This window comes from Cavia porcellus, unplaced genomic scaffold (genome assembly GCF_034190915.1).
Source record: "Cavia porcellus strain 051 isolate PalLab524CR breed Dunkin Hartley unplaced genomic scaffold, mCavPor4.1 scaffold_5, whole genome shotgun sequence".
NCBI lineage: Eukaryota > Metazoa > Chordata > Mammalia > Rodentia > Caviidae > Cavia > Cavia porcellus.
This window is the reverse complement of record NW_026947488.1, coordinates 51129780-51155822: the sequence shown is the minus strand read 5'-3', so window position 1 is coordinate 51155822 and position 26043 is coordinate 51129780. Positions and strand designations below refer to the sequence as shown.

Sequence of the window (26043 nt, the reverse complement as noted above, 5' to 3'; positions counted from 1 at the left end):
AAGTTTCTACACTGGGACCATTTTGTTCTTTAAACATGATAATTTCTTTTCAAAGGTGCCATTTTCTGGGCTATTTCCTGAGTGTGTAGAAAATTATTTTCACAAAGACATTATTTTTAATCTTGTGTACATTTTTACCTATGTAAAAAACATTGGATTTTAATTAATCATTATCTTTATGATTTTTGAAGCAGTTCATAAAAAGAATAAAGGAGAATGGAGGACAACTGTGCCTCATTCACCGAATTCTTCCTCTTAGGAACTAACCAAAATACTTGGAATGGAAGTGATTCTGTTTGTCATATTTATTTATTTAAAGAGAAAAAAGAAAGGAAATAGAAAAACAAAGCAGGGACAGGGTACAAATAATACAGAATTTCAAGAAAAAATATACAATAAGAAATCACTAGTTAATAGGTTACACATTGTCATCTTAGAAACAGTTGTCCAAATTATAAAAGTAAAACATATAAAGTGGACATTCACACAGTGAAATTGCAGACAGTTCCGTTCAATGATCCAACAAAAGCTCAGCAATATGGTTTTCCATCCTACACACTCAAACATATATGCAGTTATATCCCTTAGACCACCTTCCTTTCCTCTCTTTTTTTACAATAACAATTACACTTTTTGGTTTTTTTTTTACTCCCACAGTTCTTATTACTTGTTTTGAAGAGAATAAAACCTAACATGACTAAACAGAACAGAGTCGGTTAAAATAGAAGGATGGGCATAGTACATGATGTAAAAATAGAATACCAGGTGATCAAAAATGGTTACCATTGTGCCTCTTGTTATTTTTAAAAAGAGTTGCCTATATCATCAGGTATAATAGAATTGATCAAAACAGTACAGTGCAAGACGAATAAAACCTACACTGGAGACTTTGCAGGACTTCAAAAGAAGATAATAGTCAAACCATAATGGGCATCATGGTATATCTTATTGCCTTCAAAGTGGTTGCCTATACCCTCAAACTTGATACTATTAAACAAAATAGAATATAGAATAATCGGACAGAACAAGATGGAGAGAGCAATACTGGGGTTCAAATCAGGTTAATAGGAAAACAAAAAAGTTACTATAATATATCCCGCTATTTTTAAATTTAGCTTTCCCTTAATTGAAAAAAATAAGGAAAAAATAGATTAATTTAAAAAAAATGGAGATTGAGATAAAAGAGGACATTGTAGCAGAACAACGCTGGTCAGAACTGAACAATTTAAGCATCATTGTGTTTCATACCCAGATAATCTAACATAATAGTAGTCACCATAGTGCCTCTTTCCTTGAATTATTTGAATATAACTTCATATACTATAGCATCAAGCATATCAAGACAGTGTGAAACCATTCAAGAGAATTAAAGAATTACAGGTTATTTAGAACCAGTTAACAGAAAATGAACAATGGTTTCTATATTATCTCTTTGCCTATAAAAATTTGTTTATACTATCGCATATAGTAAAATATAGTAAGATACAACACGTTAAAACCAGTAGAAACGGATGTACAACAGCTTGATGGGACTTCAAAACATGATGATATTAAATCAGCACTAGCTTTTATGATATGTTGTTTTCTTCAAAATAGCTATTTGTATTATCACCGATACTAAAATTGAACAACCTAGGTTAAAACCTTTGCAATTAATGAGTGAAAACATTATATGGCTTCAAACCAATATGATTGGGAATCATGATTACCACATATTTTTGTATTCTTATCTTTTCTTACACTAGGGAAACTATTTGGTATTTATACATGTGAGTTTGATTTATTTCACTTATGAGTATGGTCTCAAGCTGCGTCCATTTATTTATAAATATCTCAATGTGATCATTCTTTATAGCTGAGTAGTACTCCATTGTATAAAAATATCACAACTTTTTTATCCATTCCTCAGTTGATGGACATTTAGGTTGTTTCCAAGATCTGGCGATTACAAATTGTGCTGCTATAAACATGGGTGCACATATATCACTGTGGTATGATGCCTTCAGTTCTTCTGGGAATATGCCTAGAAGTGGAATAGCTGGGTCAAATGGGGCTTCCAGTCCCAGCTTTCTGAGAAATCTCCAGACTTACCTCCACAATGGTTGTACTAATCTACAATCCCACCAACAGTACAGGAGAGTTCCTTTTTCCCCACAGCCTCTTCAGCATTTGTTGTTGTTGGGGTTTATTTTTATTTTTATTTTTTTTTATCGTGGCCATTCTTTCAGGAGTGAGATGAAATCTCAGTGTGGTTTTAATTTGCATTTCTCTAATGACCAGTGATGGTGAACATTTTTTCATGTATTTATTTGCCATTTGTATTTCTTCATCTGAAAATTGTTTATTCATCTCAGATGCCCATTTTTGGATTGGGTCTTTGAAGTTTGGGGTCTGATTTTTTTTTAATTCTTTATATGTTTTAGACAGAAGTCCTTTGTCTGAGGGGCAGTGCACTAAGATTTTTTCCCAGTTTGTGGGTTTTCTTTTCACTATGCTGGAGATTTCTTTTGACGTGCAGAAATTTTTTAATAAGAGGCGATCCCAATTATCGACTCTGGGAAATATTTCCTGTGCGGTTTGAGTCCTGTTCATGAATTCTCTAACTACTCCTATGTCTTCAAGTTTTTTACCCAATTTATCTTCCAATAGATTTAGTGTTTCTGTTTTAATACTTAGATCTTTGACCCATTTAGATTTTATTTTAGTGCATGGTGATAGGCATGGGTCTAGTTTTAGTTTTTGGCATATGGAGAGCCAGTTTTTCCAACACCATTTATTAAAGAGACTGTCGTTCTTCCACCGAACATGGTTGCCCCTTTATCAAAGATAAGGTGGTTGAGTGTGTTTGTAGTTGTGGTTGTATCTTCTAATCTATTCCACTGATCTTCAGCTCTGTTTTGGTTCCAGTACCATGTTGATTTTACTACAGTTGCTTTGTAGTATAACTTCAAGTTAGGGATTGTGATACCTCCTGCCTTGCCTTTGCTGCTGAGAACTGTCCTTGTTATTTTAGGTCTCTTCTCACTCCAGATGAATTTTAGGAGTGATTGCTCGAGTTCTATGAGTTATGTTGGTGGTATTTTTATCGGTATTGCATTGAATCTATATAAAAGTTTTGGGAGAATGGCCTTTTCCACAATATTTATTCTTCCTATCCATGAGCAAGGGATGTCTTTCCATTTTCTGAGATATTCTTCAATTTCATTTTTCAGTGTGTTATAATTTTACCTGTATAGGTCTTTCACTTCTTTTGTAAGAGTAATTCCTAAATATTTCATTTTTTTGGTTGCTAGAGTGAAGGGTGTGGCTTTGTTATTAGTGTATAGGAATGCTATTGATTTTTCAGTATTAATTTTATATCCAGCTACATTACTGAATGCATTTATTTTATCTAGAAGTCTTTCAATGTAGTTTTGGGGATCTTCTATATAGAGTATCATGTCATCTGCAAATAATGATAGCTTAACTTCTTCTTTTCCTATCTTCATGCCTTTTATTTCTCTCTCTTGTCTAATTTCTCTGGCTAGTATTTCCAGAACTATATTAAATAGGAGCAGTGATAAGGGACATCCTTGTCTTGTACCTAATTTTAAAGTAAAGGCCTTCAAGTTTTGGCCATTTAGTATGATATTGGTTTTTGGTTTGTCTGTTTGCCATATTTCTAGTAGTTTATCTAATCAGTCTCCTGACAAATCTAAGAATGCATTTTAAGAATGGATGTCCAGTTTCAGACATCAGTGTACTTTTTTCTCAGCCACCTGTTTTCCTCTGACCTTGCTATTCCAGTGCAGCTGGGCCCAAAATGCTGGTGGATTTTTAGCTGAGAACAAATCATTTCCCTTCATTCGATGTGCTCTGCAGTTCCTTTCTTGTATCTTTATAGACTCTGAGTGCATGCTTCTGACAGTGATGACCTTTGATCTGCACAAGAACATCCGCAGCCCATTGCTCTATGCAGCAGACATGCCCAGCATGGGATGTTACCAGCTCCTGGTCAGAGAGTTTTGGTAGGAACTTAGGATGCTCTGATTCATGTTGTAATGACCTTCAGTTTATGTTTCTGTGGGTCTCTTGAAGTCAGTTACTTCTTCTGTGGTATCCCTCCAATCCTACTGCTGTCATGCTCCAATATACAGGACAGTGAGTTAGCAGTGTTCACCATTCTTGGTTTTATAAGGCTGATCACCATCTCAGGGGTTTTTGTCTCATATTGTTACATTGTCTCTTGTGTCTTAAAGCTTGCATCTGCTAAGGGAAGATCCAAAGCCTTTTCCATCTGCACCTCACACATAACTATAGTTACAATTTTCCAGGGAACTCTGCTTTTTGTGTATTTCTGGCCAAGTTCTTCAGACTCTCATGATCAGTACAAAATGACTTCACTGTTCTACACCCTCGTGATTCCCATGCTGAAACTTCTGATTTACAGCCTATGGAACAGGAATGTGAAACAGGCCTCACAAAAGCTGAGAAATAAAATTTTTGTTGTGATGAAGCATATACTACAAATAAACATTTATTAATTCATGCAAATCTATACTCTTCCTGGCTTCTAATTATATATTACCACAAAAATTTGTCTCAAATTTTAAATTCAGTGTAAGAAACCTTATACCAAGCAATAATAAGTCAACATTCTATAGATTCCTAACTAGTCAAACTTCATTGTGTGTCTTCAATACTCTTTAATTTTTGGTAAGTTTCCATTCTATGTGTTCAGTGTCCAAATTATCATTTAATTGGAGGAATATTTTATGCATTTATTCATAATTCTATAAGAGGTTTTGTGTTTGTCTTCTATGTGTTGTGGGTTAGCACTTTGTAGAAAAATAATTTCCACATTAATTATTCTTATACTATACTGGAAATTAGAAATATTAATTAAACAAAGTTATAAATAATTCATAATCATTCATAAAAAGGCTAAGAACTTAAAAGCTGGGCTATTCTAAATGCAAGCCAAATGTGTAAATCTGAATAGCAGAGGGAAGATGACTCTTCGAGAGGGGGATGTTTCAGTTCAGATCTAAAAATCAGGTAGAGAGCAATGGATAATGATGGAGGGAGGAGGGATACTACATGGAGAAGCTTAGAATCAGAGACCTTGAGCTGGGTAGGAAAGGACTCCACTTGAGGAACAAAAGTCTAAAGTACAAGGAATAAATGCCAAAGTATTCTGATTGGCATTTCCTTGGTAATTACTGATACTGGATAAATATTCATCTGTTCGGCTATGTTTCTTTTGAGAAATGTCTATTTGAATCTTTTATACCTTTTCATTGAATTATTTGCTTTTTCTTTGTTTAGTTTCATTTCCTAAAATTTGCATGTGTGTGATAAGAGGAGCTGGTTCTGCTGTTCGCCTGCATAGTAGAGTGTATCTTGTCCATTATATATTCTTATTGTGTTTGAAAATAAGTAGAAGAGAGTATTTTGATTGTTGCAGCTCCAAGGAGAATGTCTGAGCTGATGAATAAAATGTGACTCTCTGCATCACACACTACCCATTAACTGGTACAAATTTGTGCTTATTAAAAGTAAAATTAAATGCAAACTCAAACAAATGATCCTTGTAGAGTCCATGCTTGCAATATAAGATTTTCCTCTCAGCCATTACATCCCTATTTCTCTCATCTCTTTCTTTCTTAGCCCTGTTTTAAAGTCCATCACCCTAACTCCAAATACCACTCTCCTCAGGGTTCTATGGTTTATATCATTCTCTTTACCAAGCCATCACCTCCAATCTGAGACAGAGAACATTTTGTGCTCAACAATACCACAGTTTTCTGCATGAATTTCTAGAAGATTCTTTCAAATGGAGACTCAGAATGGAAAAGGAAGTCAATAATAAAAATCAACCCCTGCAACATCATGTTAGTGCGTATTAGATATCAAATAATTGAGACTGCACTTTAACTGTACACTGTACAGATTCTAAGAAAGAGTATAAAAGTTTTGTGCCCAATGTAATAGATCTATAAAGGCATACACATTAATTACACAAGAAATTAAAATATTTATGTTAGTGATGTTGAGCTACTCCATTTGATTCTGTTCAAAACACTGCAAGAAGCTTATTGAAAAATGAGGATGGGGCCATATGCATGAAGGAATTCCCAGAACCATGACACTCTTAATTATGTATTAAAACAAAATAAGCTAAGTGACATTTGAACATCTAATATTTTCTAGTTGCCATTTCAAAATATCCTCCTTAGAAAACATTTCCTGAGGGAAATAGATCCCATGTGATTCCTCTGCTTTTCAGTGTTATTCTTGGGACTCTGACAGAGATGAAAAGAAAAAATGGTGATTGAAACCCCCATGGGTAGGAATGTCTCTTTGGTTTTGATTTGTTGGTACCAGGAGTCAAACTCAGGATCTCACACTTGCCAGGCAAGCACTGTGATGCAGAGCTCAATCCCAAGCCCAGGAAGACCTGTTTTGGAAAACAAAATTTGGTGTCTTGTATTGTGCTTCACAAGTTTAATTTGTTTTATGATTTTGATGAAGATTTCACATGGGTGTTTGTGTAAGGAAGATGCTGTAGTTGCATTTGTCAGGCAATGAAGAATTTGCGAACAGAAGCAAATTTTATCAGATGTTTTTTTAAGCCCATGTCTGCAAACAGAAATGTTCACGAGCTGAAGAACCACTGTAAACAATTTCATTTCTAATACATATATAACCTATCTTGGATATTGATTTATGTTAGGGCACACACTTAACCTCTGAAATAATGCTTCTGTTATTTTTTGGTCCAGATTTGAATTGCATGAATGTTTTCATTTCTTAAATTTCATTTGTTACTCTTTAAAAGTGTAACACTAATTTGATAGTTTTCTAAAAGCAAGCATTGTGGGTATTAGATTGTAGGCAACTAAAATATTTCATTCTTACCTAAATAGAATAGCTCCTATAACTACTTGTAATATTAGTAAAGCACAAAATTCTCATAGAATATCCTTTATGTCAGCCAAAATGTGATGCTTTGCTAATACAAGATAGACATTTGTACCCACAGTCATTTCTTGATTTTACCAGTGGAGCAATATGTGAACCTGGTTTTCTTCTGTATTAGGATCATGCACTGAATTTATTTCATACTAGTCCATGACTCATGACCAGACTACCATCTTCTGATGGAGAGATTTTAAAATAGAGAGTTGCCCATGATATTGTGTTAAGGGTACTAGTGACACCAGAAGTCATTTAGATACAGATGTTTGTGTTTTGTGATTTCCTTAATTGTTTCTCCTAAATGTTTTAATATCCACCTTCAATCTTTTCACTCTTTTAAGTTTGCAAAGTCTCTCTGTGTTGAAACACATAACAACAAACAAAACTCTTTAGGGATGAATTTAGATGAATACATTTTCCAGCATGTATGGCTACCCCTGCTCCAGTATTAATGGAGGCTAGAGGTTGATGTACACATGGCCTGGGGATGTGGCTGTGTTTGTGGAGCTAAAGTTTTATCATGGGTGGAAAGTGTAGTGTGAGGAAAGGAGGTATCCCTGAAGATGGAAATGTCTTTGAGGAAAAGAAAAAAAACCCAAGTAAAAAACCCACCTTCTCCAAAAATACACAGAGTTTTGATGAAGCTCTTGGGTGACAGAAAATTTTACTTTCTTGTGTCCATGGAAATTTAGTGCCAATTACTTAAGTTTGAGATTTGCCTCCACGATATTTCCCAGAGGAGTACAATTGGTACTTAAAGTTCATACAGAAAAATGACAATGAAACTTCAAGAGTCATGCAAATAGTCAGAAAAAAATATTTTTTACAAAAAACTAAAAATACACTAAGGTCATATAATTTCATTGAATTTGTACTCTACATTTGTAGGAAATAGAGGAAGCCTCATAACAACAAACAAGACAAACAAAAATATTCACAATATCTATGATGGTTAGGTCCACAACTTACTTCAGTAGAAACACAAGGTTACCTGAAGTATCAGCGTGTACAAACTTGTATATTTCTCACTCTCAATTACTGTATTTTTTGCATACTTTCATCAGTAGGATTTGTGACAAATTAAGTCTCGCGATATAGAAACAATGTTCATGATTGTTTTACATTTTTAAAATTATCAACAGAAGAAATATGATCATCACAGAGTAATTTATACTTCTCAGTAGACTACAGAAACCTTTGGATTATGAAGCACCTCTCAAAAAGCACCAGAATAGAGTAAGCCCCATGAGTATCGCACCACCCAATCCTCAGGGATGATGATGTCATTTTTCCACTGGCTTCCTGGATCTGAGGGAGCCAGCCGCCCTCCACATCCCTTTCTCCTTACATCTGTATTAACAATGTGAGATCGCCAAGTTCACGTACATAAAACAATGAGCTGCCCCTTGCAGCCCTTCCTGCTGCTGTCCTCTGCTTTTGTTCATGGTTGGGATTCAGCACTGGTTCACAAGCAGCCCTGACAGACCTCCGAGGATACGGTAGTTCAGTAATTTAGTCAACATTCAAACATTACTTTAATGTGCCATTTATTACATCCTGTGAGAAGATGTAATAAATGGCACATTAAAGTAACGAGTTGTTTTAAAGACAAAACTGTTTCTTTGCACTTGACAGTAGAATCTACTCTGAGCAATTATGGATTCATTCAAACAGCAACTACATAGATCTAGAAATTAACTTTCCTCTTCAAAGTTTTAGAATTTTTGTCAAATAATTAAGAGGTTGCTAGGGACAATGAGGGACATAGCTGATAGTGTGTAAAATATATGACAATATATGATAATAAATAAAAACATAAGGAGGCTAAAACTGATCAAATTTTTCAATCAAATCTAGTATGCATACTTACTATTCTATTTCTTAGAATTGACTTCAAAGAAACACTTGTAGATAATATAACTTTGGATGTATAAGTTTACTTATGAGAGACATTTTTTGATAAGAAAAATTAGAGTACAAATATCTGTGAGTGTAAGAGATTGAGTAAATTAATGTACATAAATAGAAAAATATACCATCACTGGTTATAATGTTTGCAAAACTTTGCTCTGACTTCAGTTTTGTTTAGAAATTAGAAATGTGGTAGTATAGATAACAAAGCCTAGTTATCTCTAGTATATGAAATAAGGTATGATTTTGCTGAAATCACAGAGGCTTTCGTCAGTGATTTTCATGAACCATATTTGTGCATGTGTGTGTTTTCACTTTACATCATTACAAGTAAATTGTTCACTTATAGACAGGTGAACTGGAAGTAAAAATGCCTGTTGATTAGTGTTACTTCTTTTGGCTAATATGACATAAGATTATGCATTATGCTAGATGGTTTTAAGAAAATATTTTTAAGAGATATACATTTCTTTTCTCAACACCCTATTTGTGAGGCACACCAGATGTTAAAATATCTGCCACTTATTGTTGACAGACCAAGTGTCTGACATGCAGAGAGGAGTTATAGCAATGGTTTTGACCCAGGGTAGGCAGGGGACAGACTTATCTCTTGGCAAGCAGAACTGCATTCAGTGAAGAGATCAGGAGCACTGGGTTATGTACTGATGTTTTCTGGTAGTTTTTTGACTGATCTTGTGCACTTTTTAGTTATTTTTTTCAATCAAGTGTGTTATAAAAACCAAATGATACTATGAGATAATGCAAACATAAATTTTAATTTCTTTACATATTAACATTTCAATAGCTATCCACAGACATCAGGAAAACAGTATATATTAATATGATGATGAAAGTGAGAAAACATCATATATTATTTTTAATATATTACCAATATTTTGATACATTTAAAGTATGTAATCATGTTATAATTCAATCATTAAAAGATTTTTCTACATACATTAAAATGAGTTTACAGCAAGATTTTGAGACTCACAAATTAATTTTTATTACTATTATAACTTTTTAAAGTTCATTATATTTAATTTCACTTTCTCATCTATCCAAAAACCAAAGGAGGACATGAATGATATTAATGTGTTATATGATTTGTTTTGTAAACTACAATGGTGAGTCCTAGAACTGATTTCCCCTCTTTGGAAAAATTTACTGTCTTTACCTAAAACTCAACAGATTTTATTGGAATATGATAGAAATAAGAGTCAAAGTAAACAGCAAAGCAATATAACATACTCTGGAGAAATGAAGATATTTTAGGAACAAATTTCTTGGAGGTCATAGATGAAGAAAGCACAATATTTTTATTTTGTATTGCATATTTCTGATTTGTTGTGAATAGATCATGTGGATTTTAGTTGATAAGATGGAGTCAATTAGTAAACAAACTTTTCTTACATTTGGGTCTCCTATGTTACCAATATCTCTTCTGTTTGGTTTAAAACAGAGAATAACATCTTGATAACAGCTTTACAAGGGGATAAAGAGGCATGGTGACACATGGCTATAATCACTGCACTTGGGAGGATGAGGCAGAAAGATCATCATGAGTTAGAGATCAGCTTAGACAACATAATCTTGTTCAAGTGTGACCCTGTCTCAAAAAACCTAAAAAAAAAACCTTGGGGGGATGGAAGAGTAGAAGTACTCTGACTTACTCATGTCTGTCTTCATAGAGTGATGGCTCATGGAGATTTCCCATCCATTTGTAGAGCACACAGTAAACTGTTTAATCCATCTGGTCCTGTTTTCTCAGTGACAGTGACATGCAGTTACTTGCTGAAGCTAGACAGGACCTGAACGTTTAATAGGAAAGTATGACAGTACATCAGCCAAAAAATAGCTCTGCCTTAGCTCTACTTGCTCCATGATTTTAGATATTAAGAGAAAGAAAATAAGATATATTCATTACTAGTACTTCTCAATTAGTCATACCTTGGTATTATAGGGCAAGATGATATTTCCACAAAGTGGACAATGATAGTCTTATCAAAAGATATGTAATCTGGAATAAATAATTGTTACAACTGTTTCCTTCACTTTTGAAGAGATAACTTTCTTCATCTTTAAGAAATAAATAAAAATTAGCCTGAGTACTAGTTTTTTCTCTCTCTCTGTCTCTCTCTCTGTGTCTCTCTTTCTCTCTCTGTTTCTCTCTCTCCCTCTCTCTTCTGATTATTAAATCCAAATTTTTTCCACTGATCTTCACCAGAGTTCTCTCTCTCTCTCTCTCTCTCTCTCTCTCTCTCTCTCTCTCTCTCTCTCTTTTTTACCTTGAGTAAGGATATCACTAATTCACTAAGTTAGACTTGAAGTTATTATGCTTTCACCTCAGTCTCCCAGAAGGGAGAGTCTCAGGAATGTGTCACCGTGGCTACACAGATGTACATGGAGACAGCATGACTTACTTTGGATGAATGTGTGCTACATCAGCTATACAGAAGAATGTAAATATGTTTATTAACATGGATATGGACCTATTTCCTATAAGAGACTATATTTTTAAACAAATGTTATGTTACTTATTCTTGATTATAGAACTAAAGGATAAGCCATCATAAAATATAGATATAGTCAGAGTATGAAAACTTACTTTCATTTCCATTTTCACATCCAGGATCCTCCAGATCTGAGAGATGGCAGAGGAGAACTGCACTGTGCTTGCTGAATTTGTATTCCTAGGCCTCTCCAGTAGAAAAGATATTCAACAGGGCCTCTTTGTATTCTTCCTTCTTGTTTATGGCATAACTTTGGTTGGCAACCTAGGCATGATCCTTCTCATCAAAACAGATCCCACACTTCACACCCCCATGTATTATTTCCTGGGAAATCTGTCTTTCTGTGATGTCTGCTATTCCTCAACTGTATCTCCCAAGATGCTGGCTGATTTCCTATCTGAGCAAAAGAGGATTTCATACAATTTATGTGCCATACAAATGTATTTTTTTGGAGCCTTTGCAGATGTGGAATGTCTCTTGTTGGCTGTTATGGCCTATGACCGTTACGTTGCCATTTGCAATCCACTCCTTTATACAATCACAATGTCCAGGAGGGTCTGTAGCCAGCTGGTGTCCTGTGTTTATATCGTAGGCTTGGTAGACTCAGCCATCCACACAAGCTGCACATTTCGATTGGTCTTCTGCACCTCAAATGTCATCAATCACTTTTTCTGTGATATCCCACCCTTGCTGGCCTTGTCTTGCTCAGACACATACATAAATGAGGTTGTGATGTTCACTTTCATTGGCTGTGTCGTGGGAAGCAGTGTTGGCGCTGTCCTCCTCTCCTACAGCTCCATCATTATCACCATCTTTAGGATGAACTCAGCTGAGGGCAGACGCAAAGCCTTCTCCACCTGTGTTGCCCACCTGTCAGCCGTGGCCATGTTTCATGGTACCCTCCTGTTCATGTATTTCCGACCCAGCTCCATTTACTCCATGGACACAGACAAAATGGCCTCCTTATTCTATACAGTTGTCATCCCTATGCTGAACCCTCTGATTTACAGTTTAAGAAATAAAGATGTGAAGGGGGCTGTGAGAAAAGCAATCAGCACTGCACGGTGTTCTAGGTAACATTCTGTTTTCCATACAGAACAGTTTGGAAATTCTGAGAATAAAATCTAAACACTTTGTCATTGGTTCTTGCCCACCCAACCTTAGAGATATTTCCCACTATAGATTCATGAGTATGCCTTTACAAGTGTGAGAACAGGAATTATTGGACATTGTCTTCCTTCTAAACTGAGGCAGAATAGAATGAGCATCATGTTGGTGATTTGCAAACAGGTTCCTGTCACTCACCCTCTTTCACTGATAAGTGTGCCCAGTGAGATGTTATTGGGGTCTGCAATGTGGCCCATAATATGAACAGTTATGTTGAAGAAAACAAGACATTATAATAGCTAGTGCTGATTTAATATCAGTTTGTTTTGAAGCCCCATCAAGCTTTTGTTCTTCTGTCTCCATTGGTTTTATCATGTTGTATCTTATTGGATTTTATTATAAGTGATAGTATAAAGAAAATTATTATAGGCAAAGAGATAATATAGAAACCATTGTCCATTTTCTGTTAGCTGGTTCTAAATACCATGTAATACTTTCATTTTCTTAAATGGTTTCATACTGGCTTGATATGTTTGATGCTATAGTATACGAATTTGTACTCAAATATCAAGGAAAGAAACATGATGGTAACTACTATTATGTCAAGTTACCTGGTGGTAAAACACCATGTAGCTTAAATTGTTCTGTTCTGACCTGTGTTGTTATGTTGTTATGTCCTCTTTTATCTCAATCTCTCCTTTTTTCCCTTATTTTAAAAATAAATTTTTTATTATTTTTTAATTAAGGGAAAAATAAATTTAAAAAGCAGGATATATAATAGTAACTTTTTTGTTTTCCTATTAACTTGATTTGAACCCCTGTATTGCTCTCATCATCTTTTTTGATTGATTTTACTCTATTCTTTTTGTTTGATAGTATCAAGTTTGAGGGTATAGGCAACCATTTTGAAGACAATAAGATTTACTATGATGCACATTTTTGGTTTGACTATTATCTTCTTTTGAAGTCCTGTAAGGTCTCCAATGTTTAGGTTTTATTGGTTTTGTTCTGTACTGTTTTGTTCAATTTTATTACACCTGATGATATAGGCAATTCTTTTTAAGATAGCAAGAAACATTATGGTAACCATTGTTGATCACCTTGTATTCTATTTTTCCATCATGTACTGTGTCCATCCTTTTGTTTTAACTGACTCTGTTTTATTTTGTCACATTTGGTTTTATTACCTTCCAAAAAAGGTAATAAGAACTGTGGGAGTAATAAAATCCAAAATGTGTAATTGTTATTGTAAAAAATAGAGGAAAACTAAGTGCTCTAAAGGATATAACTGCATGTATATTTAAGTGTGTAAGATAGAAAACCATAATATTAAGTTTTTGTTGGACTGAACTGTTTGCAATCTCACTGTTTGAATGTCCACTTTGTATGCTTTAATTTTGTAATTTGAACATCTATTTCTAAGATGACAATATGTAATCTGTTAACTAGTGATTTCTTACTGTTTATTTTTTTAAAAATTCTGTATTACTTGTACCCTTTTACTGTTTTGTTTTGTTTCTCTTTAAATAAAAAAATAAAAAATGCTATCTGTTCAGTGTTCATCTATTTAAGAACTTCTCATTGCCAGTAAGTTCCTGTGATTCCAAACTAAATACAGAAGGTTAAAAAAATGTCTTAACTTTATTTTTTTCAGGAAAGAAATGAAACGTCTGTAAATCAATTATTTTAATAAATTCTGCATCATAATGTCAAAAAATGATACTTTTTCTGTGAACTGGAAGACTCTATTATACTTATTAGTATCAACAAAATAATACTGTAGTTACTCTAATTTCATCTAGGCTCTCATCTAGAGATTTACTCATTTTATCATTGCCCATGTATACACATGGATTTAAGAATTTTTATGTTTGTTTTTGTCATTAAAAATTTTTAGGTACCACATTACAAAATGGCTACAATTTCAATTTCACACAAGTCAGACAATATATTTTATTAGAATAAAAATAAGATCACCAGAAATATCTACCCTCCAGCTCTTCTACATCAATAAAACGTCATACAGGGCCATGTATATAAATATATGTAAGTGTACACATCTATAAATAAGGGAATCTCATGCTGCTTTGATGTATTCATTCTTTCAGTCTTGTTTTCCTTTTTTAAATAAGAAAGTCCATTTAAAATGGGTATGATATGAGTACATGTTTTAAATTATGGTGCATCTACCACTTATACCACTTTCTTTTGAATGATCCAGAGTCTCACGCTTTGTCTCCAGATCAAATATGCAATGAGCATTATGCCAGAATCAACTAATTTCTATTTAAAACAATACTAAACTTGTATTTCATCCAAGACTAACAACAGATAGAGAAGCAATAGCAAAATACTAATTTTATTACTACTCAGTGATACCTCTGTGTTTCTAGAGTTAAAATGTTTTTCCAATAAACCACGATTTCTGAGGAACAGCACATATAAAATCTGGGAGGAATCTCTATGGTGAGTGCTGGGTTCATACTATTTCAAAAATATACTGAGATTTCAGTATCATAAAACATTACTTCCTAAAATAAATAATGAAGATAAAGTTATGACCTTGTAGAAAGCCACATTTTCCACGACATTTGTATTTAAATGTTCTTCAGTGGTACTTTCTGATATTTTGCTATCATTGTCAACTAGATATAATAATTATTTTCTAATCTAAAAAAATATTTGTTAGTGCCTGTTTGCTAATACACAATTATGACATGTTTCTTAGAGAGCTGATATATGTACATCGCACATTTTGATTCCTTTTATTTCCCATTCCCCTCCAGACATTCCTCCCTCCCCCTTGAAAGTAAGGTTCATGAATAGGCATCTTTTGAAGGAAAAAGAAAAAATGCAGAAGCAGTATATTTTGTCTTACGAATATATTGTGAATGTAGGGAGATATTTGACATGTTCTAGAATCTATCATTTTTATATAGTTTTAGGAAAAAAAGGAATAATGGACAAAAAAATTGTTCCTCATTGACTGAATTCATTTTTATGGGAGTCACCAATAATCCTGAGATGTTGATTCTATTTAGTGTTTTTCTTTTTGTTTATGTCATTCATCTGCTTGCAAATCTTGGAATGATAATTTTAATTAGGGTGGATTTCCAGCTTCACACTACAATGTACTTTTTCTTCAGCCACCTTTCAATCTGTGACCTCTGCTATTCCTCAGCAGTTGGGCCCAATGTGTTGGTGGATCGCATAGCTAAGAATAAATCAATTTCTTTTTTTGGCTGTGCTGCAGTTTCTGACCTTCTGTGTCTTTTCAGATGCTGAGTGCATATTGCTGGCAGTGATGGCCTTTGACCAGTATAAAGCCATAAGCAACTGCTTGCTGTACACGGCCCACATGTCCAGCAGGCTGTTCTCCTGGCTCATGGCTGGGGTTTACCTATTGGCAATTGTAGATGCTTCAGTATATACAATTCTGGCATTACACTTATGTTTCTGTGGGTCTAATGAGATTAATCATTTCTTGTGCAATTTACCTCTGCTTTTTCTCCTTTCCTGTTCTGACATACAAATCAACAAGCTGATGTTATTCACCATTTTTGGGTTCATTGAACTGGGTCTCCTATTCAACATCATCTTATCAGACTTGAAGATCCGCTCTGCTGAGGGAAAATTCAAAGCTTTCTTTACCATGCTTTCCACTTAACTGCAGTTGCCATTTTCCAAGGAATGCTGCTTATTATGAATCTCAGGCCAAGTTCTTCTTACTCCCTAGATCAAGATAAAATGACCTGACTGTTTTATATTCTTGTGATTCCTACACTGACTCCTCTGATTTACAGCCTACAGAAAAAAGATGTGAAGGAGGCATTGGAAAAACCGAGACAGAAAAGATGGATTTTGGTAACTACACACAGACACACTGGCAGTGTTCATTTTTATAAAATAATGTTGAGTGATACACAAGAAACAAAGCCATATCATACAATTTCATCTAGTAAAATAAGTATTTGCACTGACATAGTCATAAGAAATATTACAAGTAACCAAGTGTGTCACCCTTATTTTTGTTAAATTGTCAGATGGTTTACCAACTCAGAGAATGTTTTCATGAAAAGTTAATTTGTGTTCCCTTTTATTTGTTTCTCCTTTTATTTGGATGTTGTATCAGTTATGCTAAAATTTATTGAGTGCTGATTAGTCATCCTTTTATAAATTTACAGGTCTTGTATTTCATGAAATTTCAGTAGTTTATTGGGTAATAAATCTTATCTTCAAGTTGATGTAGTAGACATCAAATGTCCCAGCACTCCAATAACCAACAAGATTAAAAGTTGTTCTGAAATTTTTAAAAAATGCACTGGGAATCTTATCTTCAAGTTGCATAAGTAGACATCAATTAGCCAAACATTGAAGTAACCCTTATAAACCTCAGAACACACCTGAAATAGTGTGTTCCACAAGCCACAAAAACATGGCTAAATGGGCCTTGCATGATAAAGACTTCCTTGGGTTGTTGCTTAAACACCAGGTTTGTATGTCACACTGATACAGAATGAAACTTGGGTGGAAGAGACAGGGTGCAAGAAAATTTATTCATAAAATATCACGTCGAGAATGTAAAAGATATAAAGGCAAGGAAGTAAAGCTCCTACTATCAAAGAGTAGGCTCTGATTTGGCCACCCAAGAAGTTCCTTGTCTAGGCATCTTTAAAGGGAGCTCAGGCAATTGTACACTTCATACTGCCCCTAACCTGTAGGAGACTATATAGTGTTTAGAGTCTAATCTATGCAGTGTTTATGTAGTGTCCCTGCAGGGCCCATGCATCCTCAAGCCAATACTCTTCCTGATTGGCTATACTTTGACCAGGCCCCAGATTGTCAAAGGACACCTAGCACATATCGTTTGCAGGATCCCTTGAAGGCTATTGTTGCAATGTGCCACAGTGGCTGCACAGAGGATGAGAAAGATTATTTGGAGATGAGTTTTATTCCAATTACTGAGAACTGAGAGAGACTGCTTCTTAGACATAAGAGAGCCTCAGGGAAACAACAACTGAAATTCCCAGGGTTATTTATTTATAACTCAAGTAAATATTGAAAGCATTTTGCATTATACAGGCATTTTTGTTAGGGTATCAGGTCAGAATGAGATGGTTTGTTATAAGAGACATTTGCACCTCATTTAAACAATCTCATTAGATAATGTGACCAAAGCAAACATCTCTGACAATGACTTTTTATAAATTCTGATGATTATTGCCCTGCATATTCTGCTCTCAACTCTAACCACGCACTGTAGGATCATGGAAGTGGTTGTTTCCAAGGTTTTTTCCTTACTGTACTGAGATTCAGTCACTCTTTGACCAGCATCTCCCCACAGATCATGATTCAATAGATTCCATTTTGGGCTTTGCAACTCCATGTTGGGGTTGTTGAACTTGTTACATAAGAAAATTTTAACTCACCTCGATTTTTGTTACAGGATTGTGGGGAACCACTCAGACTGCTTGAAAGCTCAGGTGTGTCTAAAGATCCTAGTTGTCTAATGCAGGCACACAGTGGGATACAGTTATGTAACCATGACTTAGCACAAGTAAACATTCGTGCCCTGATTACAGCATCATGTAAAAATGTAAACATGAGATGACAACCTGTATAAGAACTATATAAACACGATGCAGGTGGCTCTCTTGCTCTTCTTCTGCTTCATTGTTCTCCCTGCTGCCTGCTGTTGTTACTGATGTCTTACACACATGTGTTCTTTAACTTTGGACCTTACCTGTAAAAGTAGCCCCTACTTCACTGAGTACACTGCCATCTATGGAAATATTTAGTTTTAGAAATGAAATTTTGCTTGTTTCAGAGATGTTTCAGAGATTCTAGGGAATGGTTTAACAATTATAAAGGTTTTTTTGCTGAGTAGGTCTATTACTTCTGGTAATGAAAAAAGTCCACACAATTTCAGGTAGAAAAAACAATTTTAGAGTCTTAACAATGCACATTTGTGTGTTAGAATTATCAACTATGAACTCTCCCTTTACTTTCTACAGGAAATTTTCCTTTCACTTTACTCCAGTTTCAGACTTGATTAAACATTTTCCTGTGTCTCCTAAATAATTACCTCCATAAATATTGTTTGATGTTCTCTTTTGTTTTACATCAGTATCAACAGTAAGAGATGATGAGCTTTATCTTACTCCAAGGTGGAAGATTCCATGAGTCATGCAGGCCATCTACACTATGATTGAGACACAAAATGAGACAAAGTATTAAAATATTTGTTTTATTATTAAAATCTTAAAATAAATGTCAGATAATATAATGGTTTTTGAGTGTTTATGTGATGTTGGTAAAAGAAAATATTTTTTTGTACCAGGAATCAAACTCATGATTTTGCACTTGCCAGGCAGGTGCTTATACCACTGAGTTAAACTCTGGCCTGCTAAAAGAAAATAAATATTTGAGTGTATGAGTAGGATATGTGCCACACACACACACACACACACACACACACACATACACGCATATCTACAGAGGAAAAAGCCCTTTGAAGTTCTAAGTGCTCCACACTGAAAAAATAAAATGAATTTTACTCTGAAAAAAGTTGTTCTGTATACTAATGTGATGATTCTATAAAGGTACAGATATTAATTTCTTAAAAAGAAAAGTCCACATTTCTGTGTCTTTCCTTGATTTCTGCTTTTTATCTTTTTTCTACTCTGGTTTTCTTTCTTTCTTTTTTTTTTTTTTTTGTCTTTTTCCTTTTTATCGGTACTGGGGATTGAACTCATGACTACCCGCTTTCAAGGCAGGCGCTTATGCCACTGAGCTAAACCTCCAGCCCCTCTACTCTGGTTTTCTAATAGCTCAAAGGCTGCCAGACTTCACCTGGATAAACTAAATATATACGTAAAATAAACTAAAATATATATGTAAACTAAACTAAAATATATAACTAAAATATATATGTAAAACATAATCTAAACTAAACTAAATATATATGTAAAATATAATCATTCCCCCATCATCTGATTTTCCATGACTACCATCCTCCCCCTGTTTCAGATTTTTGGGAAACTTCAACATGTATAGTGCATTTTGAATATATTTAACTTCCCATAACACATGACTTTCTTTTTGTTCTCTTTCATTTATCTAATGTTTCTCCCTTTAACTTTCATGTTACCCTTTTTGCATTCTACATATTAGGAAGAACGTGATTAGGAAGAACGTGAGTCAGTCTTACCTTGCTCAAGTGAAAATCCCCAGTTCCATCATTTTTTCAGTAAATAATGAAACTTTATTCCTTTCATGGTTGTATTATATGTCAGGGTGTTTATATACCCTATTTTCTTTATCTTCTCATCTGTATACAGACATTACCATGGTTCCATTTCTTGGCTATGGTATTTTGTGCAGCTATAAACATGGCTATGAAGGTATTCCTGCAGGATGATAATTTAAATCCTTCAAAGATATCCCAATAGTCATATAGGCAGATCTGAATATTATATAGATGGTACATAGGGATATCCCAAATAGTCATATTGATGGATCTGAATATCAGATAGGTAAGGGTGTTTATTGCAATGAAAATCATTTTATTTGTAGACTTCCCAAGTCAAGTATTGAGTTAATTTACTTTGATCCAGTTAATACCATAATCTCTTTAAAAATTTACAAATTTAACATATAGAATGTAAATGAAACATTAATGTATATGATTTATCATATTGTTACAATGGATATCATTTAATTCTTTGTTACATTTAGGTTCAGTTCACTGCCAGTGTGTGTGCTTCTGTCTGTCAAGTAAATTGGGTCCCAAAGGATCAACTATAGCATAATTGCTTATATGTTTAAACCTATTATATTTTTTGATCAATAGTTTGTCTAAATGGTGAAAATATTCCAGAGAGACCAAAAATCATACAAAATAACCTCACAAAACCTAAGTAATGAAACACTACATTGTGATTGTTGGCATTTACAGTTTGCTTTAAGGTATAATGTACTCCTTGTGTTTTTATTTTTGATTATTCAAAACGAGTGTGTAATGAAGTTTTAAAAAACTCAAGGAAATTGAAGTGGTAAGTGCTTGGAGTGCATATCCTTGTATTCATTTTCTCAGTTATTTTGATAGCATATTTAGGGTGTCTGCTAATTTGCGCATCTATTAGATATAGATATTTATTGTATTAAAATCATACAAGAGGATAAGACTAACCCATAGTGGGGTTTATTTATCAGAATTTTAATTAAATATGTTCAAATCTTAGACTATAATTACAAGTTTAATTGTAAACAAAAAGTTACAATTTCCATCGTAGAAATGAATCAATAGTGTTTATATATGGAGAGGGTAGTGAAACTGGATGAAGACAAATTAATTAGAAAGTATTAATCTAGAATTTGGATTTGGGGCTTTAATACATAAAACACAGAAGGTGCAAAACGTGGACATATTTGAGAAATAGGTGAAGATATTATCAATGTTTGATAATTGTCTTGCTCTAAGTTAGAATATATGGAATATGCTCTTTCTCATGTGGGTAATGATGAAAGATGGCACTATTTACTGAGTTTAATATAAGTGGTGTGTGCATCTGTGTTTGTGTGTGCATGTGTGAGCATGTGTGTGTGTATTTTGGGGGGGTTGTTCTGATGCATATGCCAGAATATGTTGCTTTTTAAATATATAAAATTTCTTTAGTATAAGATAAATGCAGGTACCTATGGAATATATATTTGATGATGATTGGGAAGAATTACATATGTTTGCCTGGGATTCAGGAGAAAAACTGGATGTACTGATAGATACCTTTATATCACTATGTATGACAGCTCCCAGTAAAACAGGCAAAAATGACATGAGCTGGCATAAATACTCTTGAGGAACAATTTTATTTCAAACAGTAACAAAAAATAAAAAGTTCTTTAGGAAAATACAAGTAGTTACAAAAATGGAAAATGTCAGAAATTTGATAACTGATAAAGAAAAAAGTGATAGTCTAAATGTCAGGTGATGTTGACTTCCTCAGAAAACTCAAAACAGAAATGAATGTTGGGCTTGAGAGGAAGGAAGCTGTTGGTGAATTTGGAGAGAGTATTTGCATTTCACTGATGAAAACAAACATCAGAATAAAATAGGTAAAGTATAAATGTGTGGGACCCAGTGAGCATTGGTGACTTCCCAGATTTGGGTACTGAGGGACTGAGGGATGAGAGGTAATGGATACTAGTCATGGAATGGAGGTCACTGGTATATCTTAACATATATTCTTTTGATTTAAGTTTATGGAAATAGTTGAATTAAATAACATAAAAAAAGATGTGTGTGTGAGAGAGAGAGTATTGAACATATGCTCAGTTGTAGAAAATAAAACACCCTTTATGCCTATTCTTCATGGTATAGAAAGGTTTTCTGTGGAAGAGACTATATTTCTGCACCTCATGTTTCCAAAGTTGAAACACTTTTTCTCCCTCTAAATTGGAAATAGTAACATCTGCTCAGTGTAAATATCAGCATTGGGATGGAGAAATAAAAAAAATCCTAGGTTTGGAAATGCTAAGCCAAATTCTTGAGTGAAGAAAAATCAAATAAATAAATAATTGATTTTTAAAGTGAGTAATTTGTGTTAGCTTAGTTCTTTTTTTTTAAATTTTATTTAAGAGGAAAAAGAGAAAAACACAAAACAAAACAAAGTGGTGTAAGGGTACACGTAATACAGAACTACAAAAAAAAAAAACATAATAGTAAGAAATCACCTGCTAATAGATTACATATTATCATCTTGGAAATAGTTGCTCAAATCACAGTATCAAAGAATACAAAGTGGACATTCAAACAGAGAGACTGCAAACAGCTGTGTTCAATGATCCAAAAACATTAATACAGTCAGCTATTTAACACCCCTAAACACACTTGCTGTTATATCCGTTAGAGCTCTTTTTTTTCCCCTCTCTTTTTTACAACAAAATTTACACATTTTAGATTTTATTACTCCTTAGTTCTTATTACTTTTTTGGGGGGGGGGAGAGAATAAAGTCAAATATGGAAAACAAAGCTGTCAGTCAATACCAAGGATACACATAGCACATGTTGTAGAACAGAGTACAAGGTTATCAACAATGGTTATCAACGTTGTCTCTTGTTTCCTTAAAAAGAATAGTCTATCTCATTAGATATTATAAAGTTGGACAAAACAGTAGAGAACAAGACCAATAAAACTTAGACATTGTAAACATTACAGGACTTTCCAAAGGAGACAACAGTCAAATCAGAATGGGCATCTTAGTGAATCTTATTGCCTTCATCTCCCCTCCCTGTAAGCGGAGGCAGGGTGGCAGCCTGCCGCCCTTCCAGGGGGAGAACTAGCAGTGTCTCCTGAGATCCACGCCATGCTGGAACTTAGGACTCTGGGAAGCCAAGCCAGCACCTCCCCTCCCTGGTAAGCGGCAGTAGTTTAGCCCACTGCAGCCCTTCCAGGGGGCGAACTAGCAGTGTCTCCTGAGATCCATGCCATGTTGGAGCTTAGGACTTTGGGAAGCCAAACCAGCATCTCCCCTCCCTGTGAGTGGAGGGAGGGTGGCAGCCTGCAGCCCTTCCAGGAGGAGATCTAGCAGTGTCTCCTGAGATCCACGCCATGTTGGAGCTTATCTCAATCTCTCCCTTATTCTTTAAAAACATTATTTAGTTATTTCTTATGTTTGTTTTAATTAAGGGGAAAAATTTTAAAAAATTAGCATATATTATAGTAACTCTTTTTGATTTCCTATTAACTTGTTTTGAAGTCCTGTAATACTCCCACGATCTTGTTTTGACTGATTAGACTCTGTTCCATTCTATATGATAATATCAAGTTTGAGGGTATAGGCAACTACTTTGATAGCTTAGTTCTTTGCATGGTATTCTTGGTAGCTCAGATAACAAACACAAAAAGAAGACTATTTCAAAAATATCCATAATTTGATATATCCTGAAGGAATTAGAATGCATAAATTGTGTACATTAGAATATGTAATTGTAAGCTATGTATGAAAAATATTGAATACAAGAAGTAACAATTTAGAAGATATCTGAGAAATGGAGTTTAAAAATTGTATAGAAATAAATGAAAAATTATATCCTCATGTAAAAATAGGATAATTTATTGCTTTCATTTTTATACTTACTCTTTGATTGATTTTTCAGATAAAACAATGACAAATTGGGCACACTTGAATGGAAAATTTTTGTACAGTGGTGATGACATAGTCGATGCCAAGTTTCCAAGAACCTGAGAAAGCACAAATGAAAGGTGCACTATATGTGGGGACTGACAACTTTTGCAGCTGTGATTGACTTGGAAATATGTAAGTGACAAAGCAGGTAAGGGTATAAAATTGTGAGGCCTCAGAGAATGATTTTACACAAACACAAATAGTAACATTAGATGTATAATGATGCTAAAGTCTTCAGCAATATCTTCACTTTCCTGACTAATTTTGAAACACGTGGAGAATTTATACTGAGCAAGAATTCTGAAGAAATATAAGTGTTCAAGGAGTCAATTTTCATTTCAGACATGAAGAGGGAGGAGAGGTTGGTGTACCACTGCTAAAAATATACAAGGTTTGCTGACCATCAGTGTAAGTAGTAAAATTTGAGGATCCACAGGGCTAAGGATTTAGCTCAGGAGCATAAGCACCTGCCTTGCAAATGTGCGGTCGTGAGTTCGATCCCTGGTACCGAAAAAGACAATTCCCCCCCCCCCAAAAAAACTTGAGGATCCACAAGGATTAGAGATTCTAAATTAGTGAGGTAATTGAAGGCCCCTTTCAAAATTGTTATTGTGGGATTACAGAGACTTCTACCAAACATGATTCAATCCAAACAACATCTCAAGATTTTTATTTATTCAGCAAATACTATGAGCTAGTCATTGATTTAAGCACTCAATGTGGATAAATGCATAAATTGCCTTTCTAAAAGTGCCTTGATTTATGGTGATTAGGAAATCACTGCTTCTCACAAAGATGATTTCATAAAGCATGACTTGATGTCTCTGAATAAAGATTCATGAGTTAGCCGATTGCGAAATAAAACATTCTGTAGTGTAAACATTCCACTTCAGTTTCTGAGACTCACTCAAAATATTTAAATAAAGACATTGTAAAGATTAAATGAGTATATAAAATATTCAAATATCATTCAATCATTACAAATTTCCACAGAACTCCACATTTTGGAATTTTTACCTCGGACAAATCAGTTCATTCTGGAAGTAGATAAAGAATGAAGATATTCCCTTGAAATTTTTCATCATATCATCACAAAACTAGCATTGTCTCTTGATTTAACCTTGATTATTTACTCCTCATGGGAAAAGTACTATTCAGAGTATGAGCCTCAAAGAATTTTAGTAAGCAGAACACTTTCCACATCTTCCATGGCTAAAGGTAATTACTCGACAGAGTCTGGATTCATCCTCCTGGGGCTCACAGACAATCCAGAGCTTCAGATCATTCTCTTTGGTGTATTCTTGGTTGTCTACTTAGTCAGTGTCACCACTAATCTTGGACTGATTGTGCTAATCCAGGTCAGTGCTCAGCTGCGCACACCCATGTACTTTTTCCTTAGTCACCTGGCTTTCATTGATTTTTGTTTTACCTCTGCAGTCACCCCTAATATGCTGGTGAATTTTTGGCATGAGGTTAAAAGCATACCATTTTTTGCATGTGCCATTCAGGTGTGCTGTTTTATCATATTTGTTGTGTGTGAAGTATTTGTGCTATCCATCATGGCCTATGATCGCTATGTCGCCATCTGTAACCCTCTGCTTTATGCCATTCTCATGCCTAGGAGACTGTGTGTTCAGATGATTGCTGGCACGTACATGTATGGATTTACTGTGGGTCTTGTTCAGACTGTGGCCACATTTAGATTGTCCTCTTGTGGCTCCAAGGTGGTCAACCACTTCTACTGTGACGATGTTCCCTTAATTGCTCTGGCTTGTTCTGACACTCACATAAAAGAGCTCATGCTGTTCATCATCGCAGGCTTTAATTTCCTCTCCTCTCTAGCAATTGTGGTCACTTCTTATATCTTCATCCTGTTTGCCATTCTTAGAATTCATTCTGCCAAAGGAAGACAGAAATCATTTTCTACTTGTGCGTCTCACCTGACCTCCATCTCAATATTTTATGGCACAGCTATTTTTATGTACCTGCAGCCTAAGTCTACCCATTCTCTGAACAGAAATAAATTTGCCTCGGTGTTTTATGTGGTAGTGATTCCCATGTTAAACCCTGTGATCTATAGCTTGAGGAATCAGGAAGTAAAAAATGCCCTGAAGAAAACTGTTGAAAAAATTTTTTGGCTACCAAATGATGTAAAAGGTCACTAAGCAAAGATCAAGGAGTTTGATTTGTGTTTACATAGGGTCACAGTTCTGCAAATGACAAAGGCATGTTCTCCACCCAGTCTGTAACATCCACATAGTTCCCTTCACACAGATTCTAGCTCAGACTCACACTGTAAATAAAAATCTGTTGAGTTTTGTAAGAAACAAAGAATGAAAGAGAAAAGAGACAGAAATATCATAAT

General features: G+C 34.6%; 2 protein-coding genes and 2 pseudogenes across 2 annotated transcripts; all 4 read left to right on the top strand.

Moving 5' to 3' along the window:
* Positions 1-216: 216 nt before the first annotated feature.
* Positions 217-4523, top strand: LOC100723571 (olfactory receptor 5W2-like; annotated as a pseudogene).
* Positions 4524-11522: 6999 nt separating this feature from the next.
* Positions 11523-12461, top strand: LOC134470307 (olfactory receptor 5AP2-like). The gene has a single exon (XM_063249477.1). It carries the CDS (start codon positions 11523-11525, stop codon positions 12459-12461), a length of 939 nt encoding a protein of 312 aa, XP_063105547.1.
* A 192-nt stretch (positions 12462-12653) lies between these two features.
* On the top strand, positions 12654-17463 carry LOC100723297 (olfactory receptor 5W2-like; annotated as a pseudogene).
* A 7423-nt stretch (positions 17464-24886) lies between these two features.
* LOC100723021 (olfactory receptor 5AL1-like) lies at positions 24887-25843 on the top strand. Its single transcript, XM_003476434.1, has one exon. It carries the CDS (start codon positions 24887-24889, stop codon positions 25841-25843), a length of 957 nt encoding a protein of 318 aa, XP_003476482.1.
* The last annotated feature ends 200 nt before the right edge of the window (positions 25844-26043 follow it).

Coding starts and splice junctions, on each gene's coding strand:
- LOC100723021 (XM_003476434.1), top strand. CDS start 24,887: ATGGCTAAAGGTAATTACTCGACAGAGTCTGGATTCATCCTCCTGGGG.
- LOC134470307 (XM_063249477.1), top strand. CDS start 11,523: ATGGCAGAGGAGAACTGCACTGTGCTTGCTGAATTTGTATTCCTAGGC.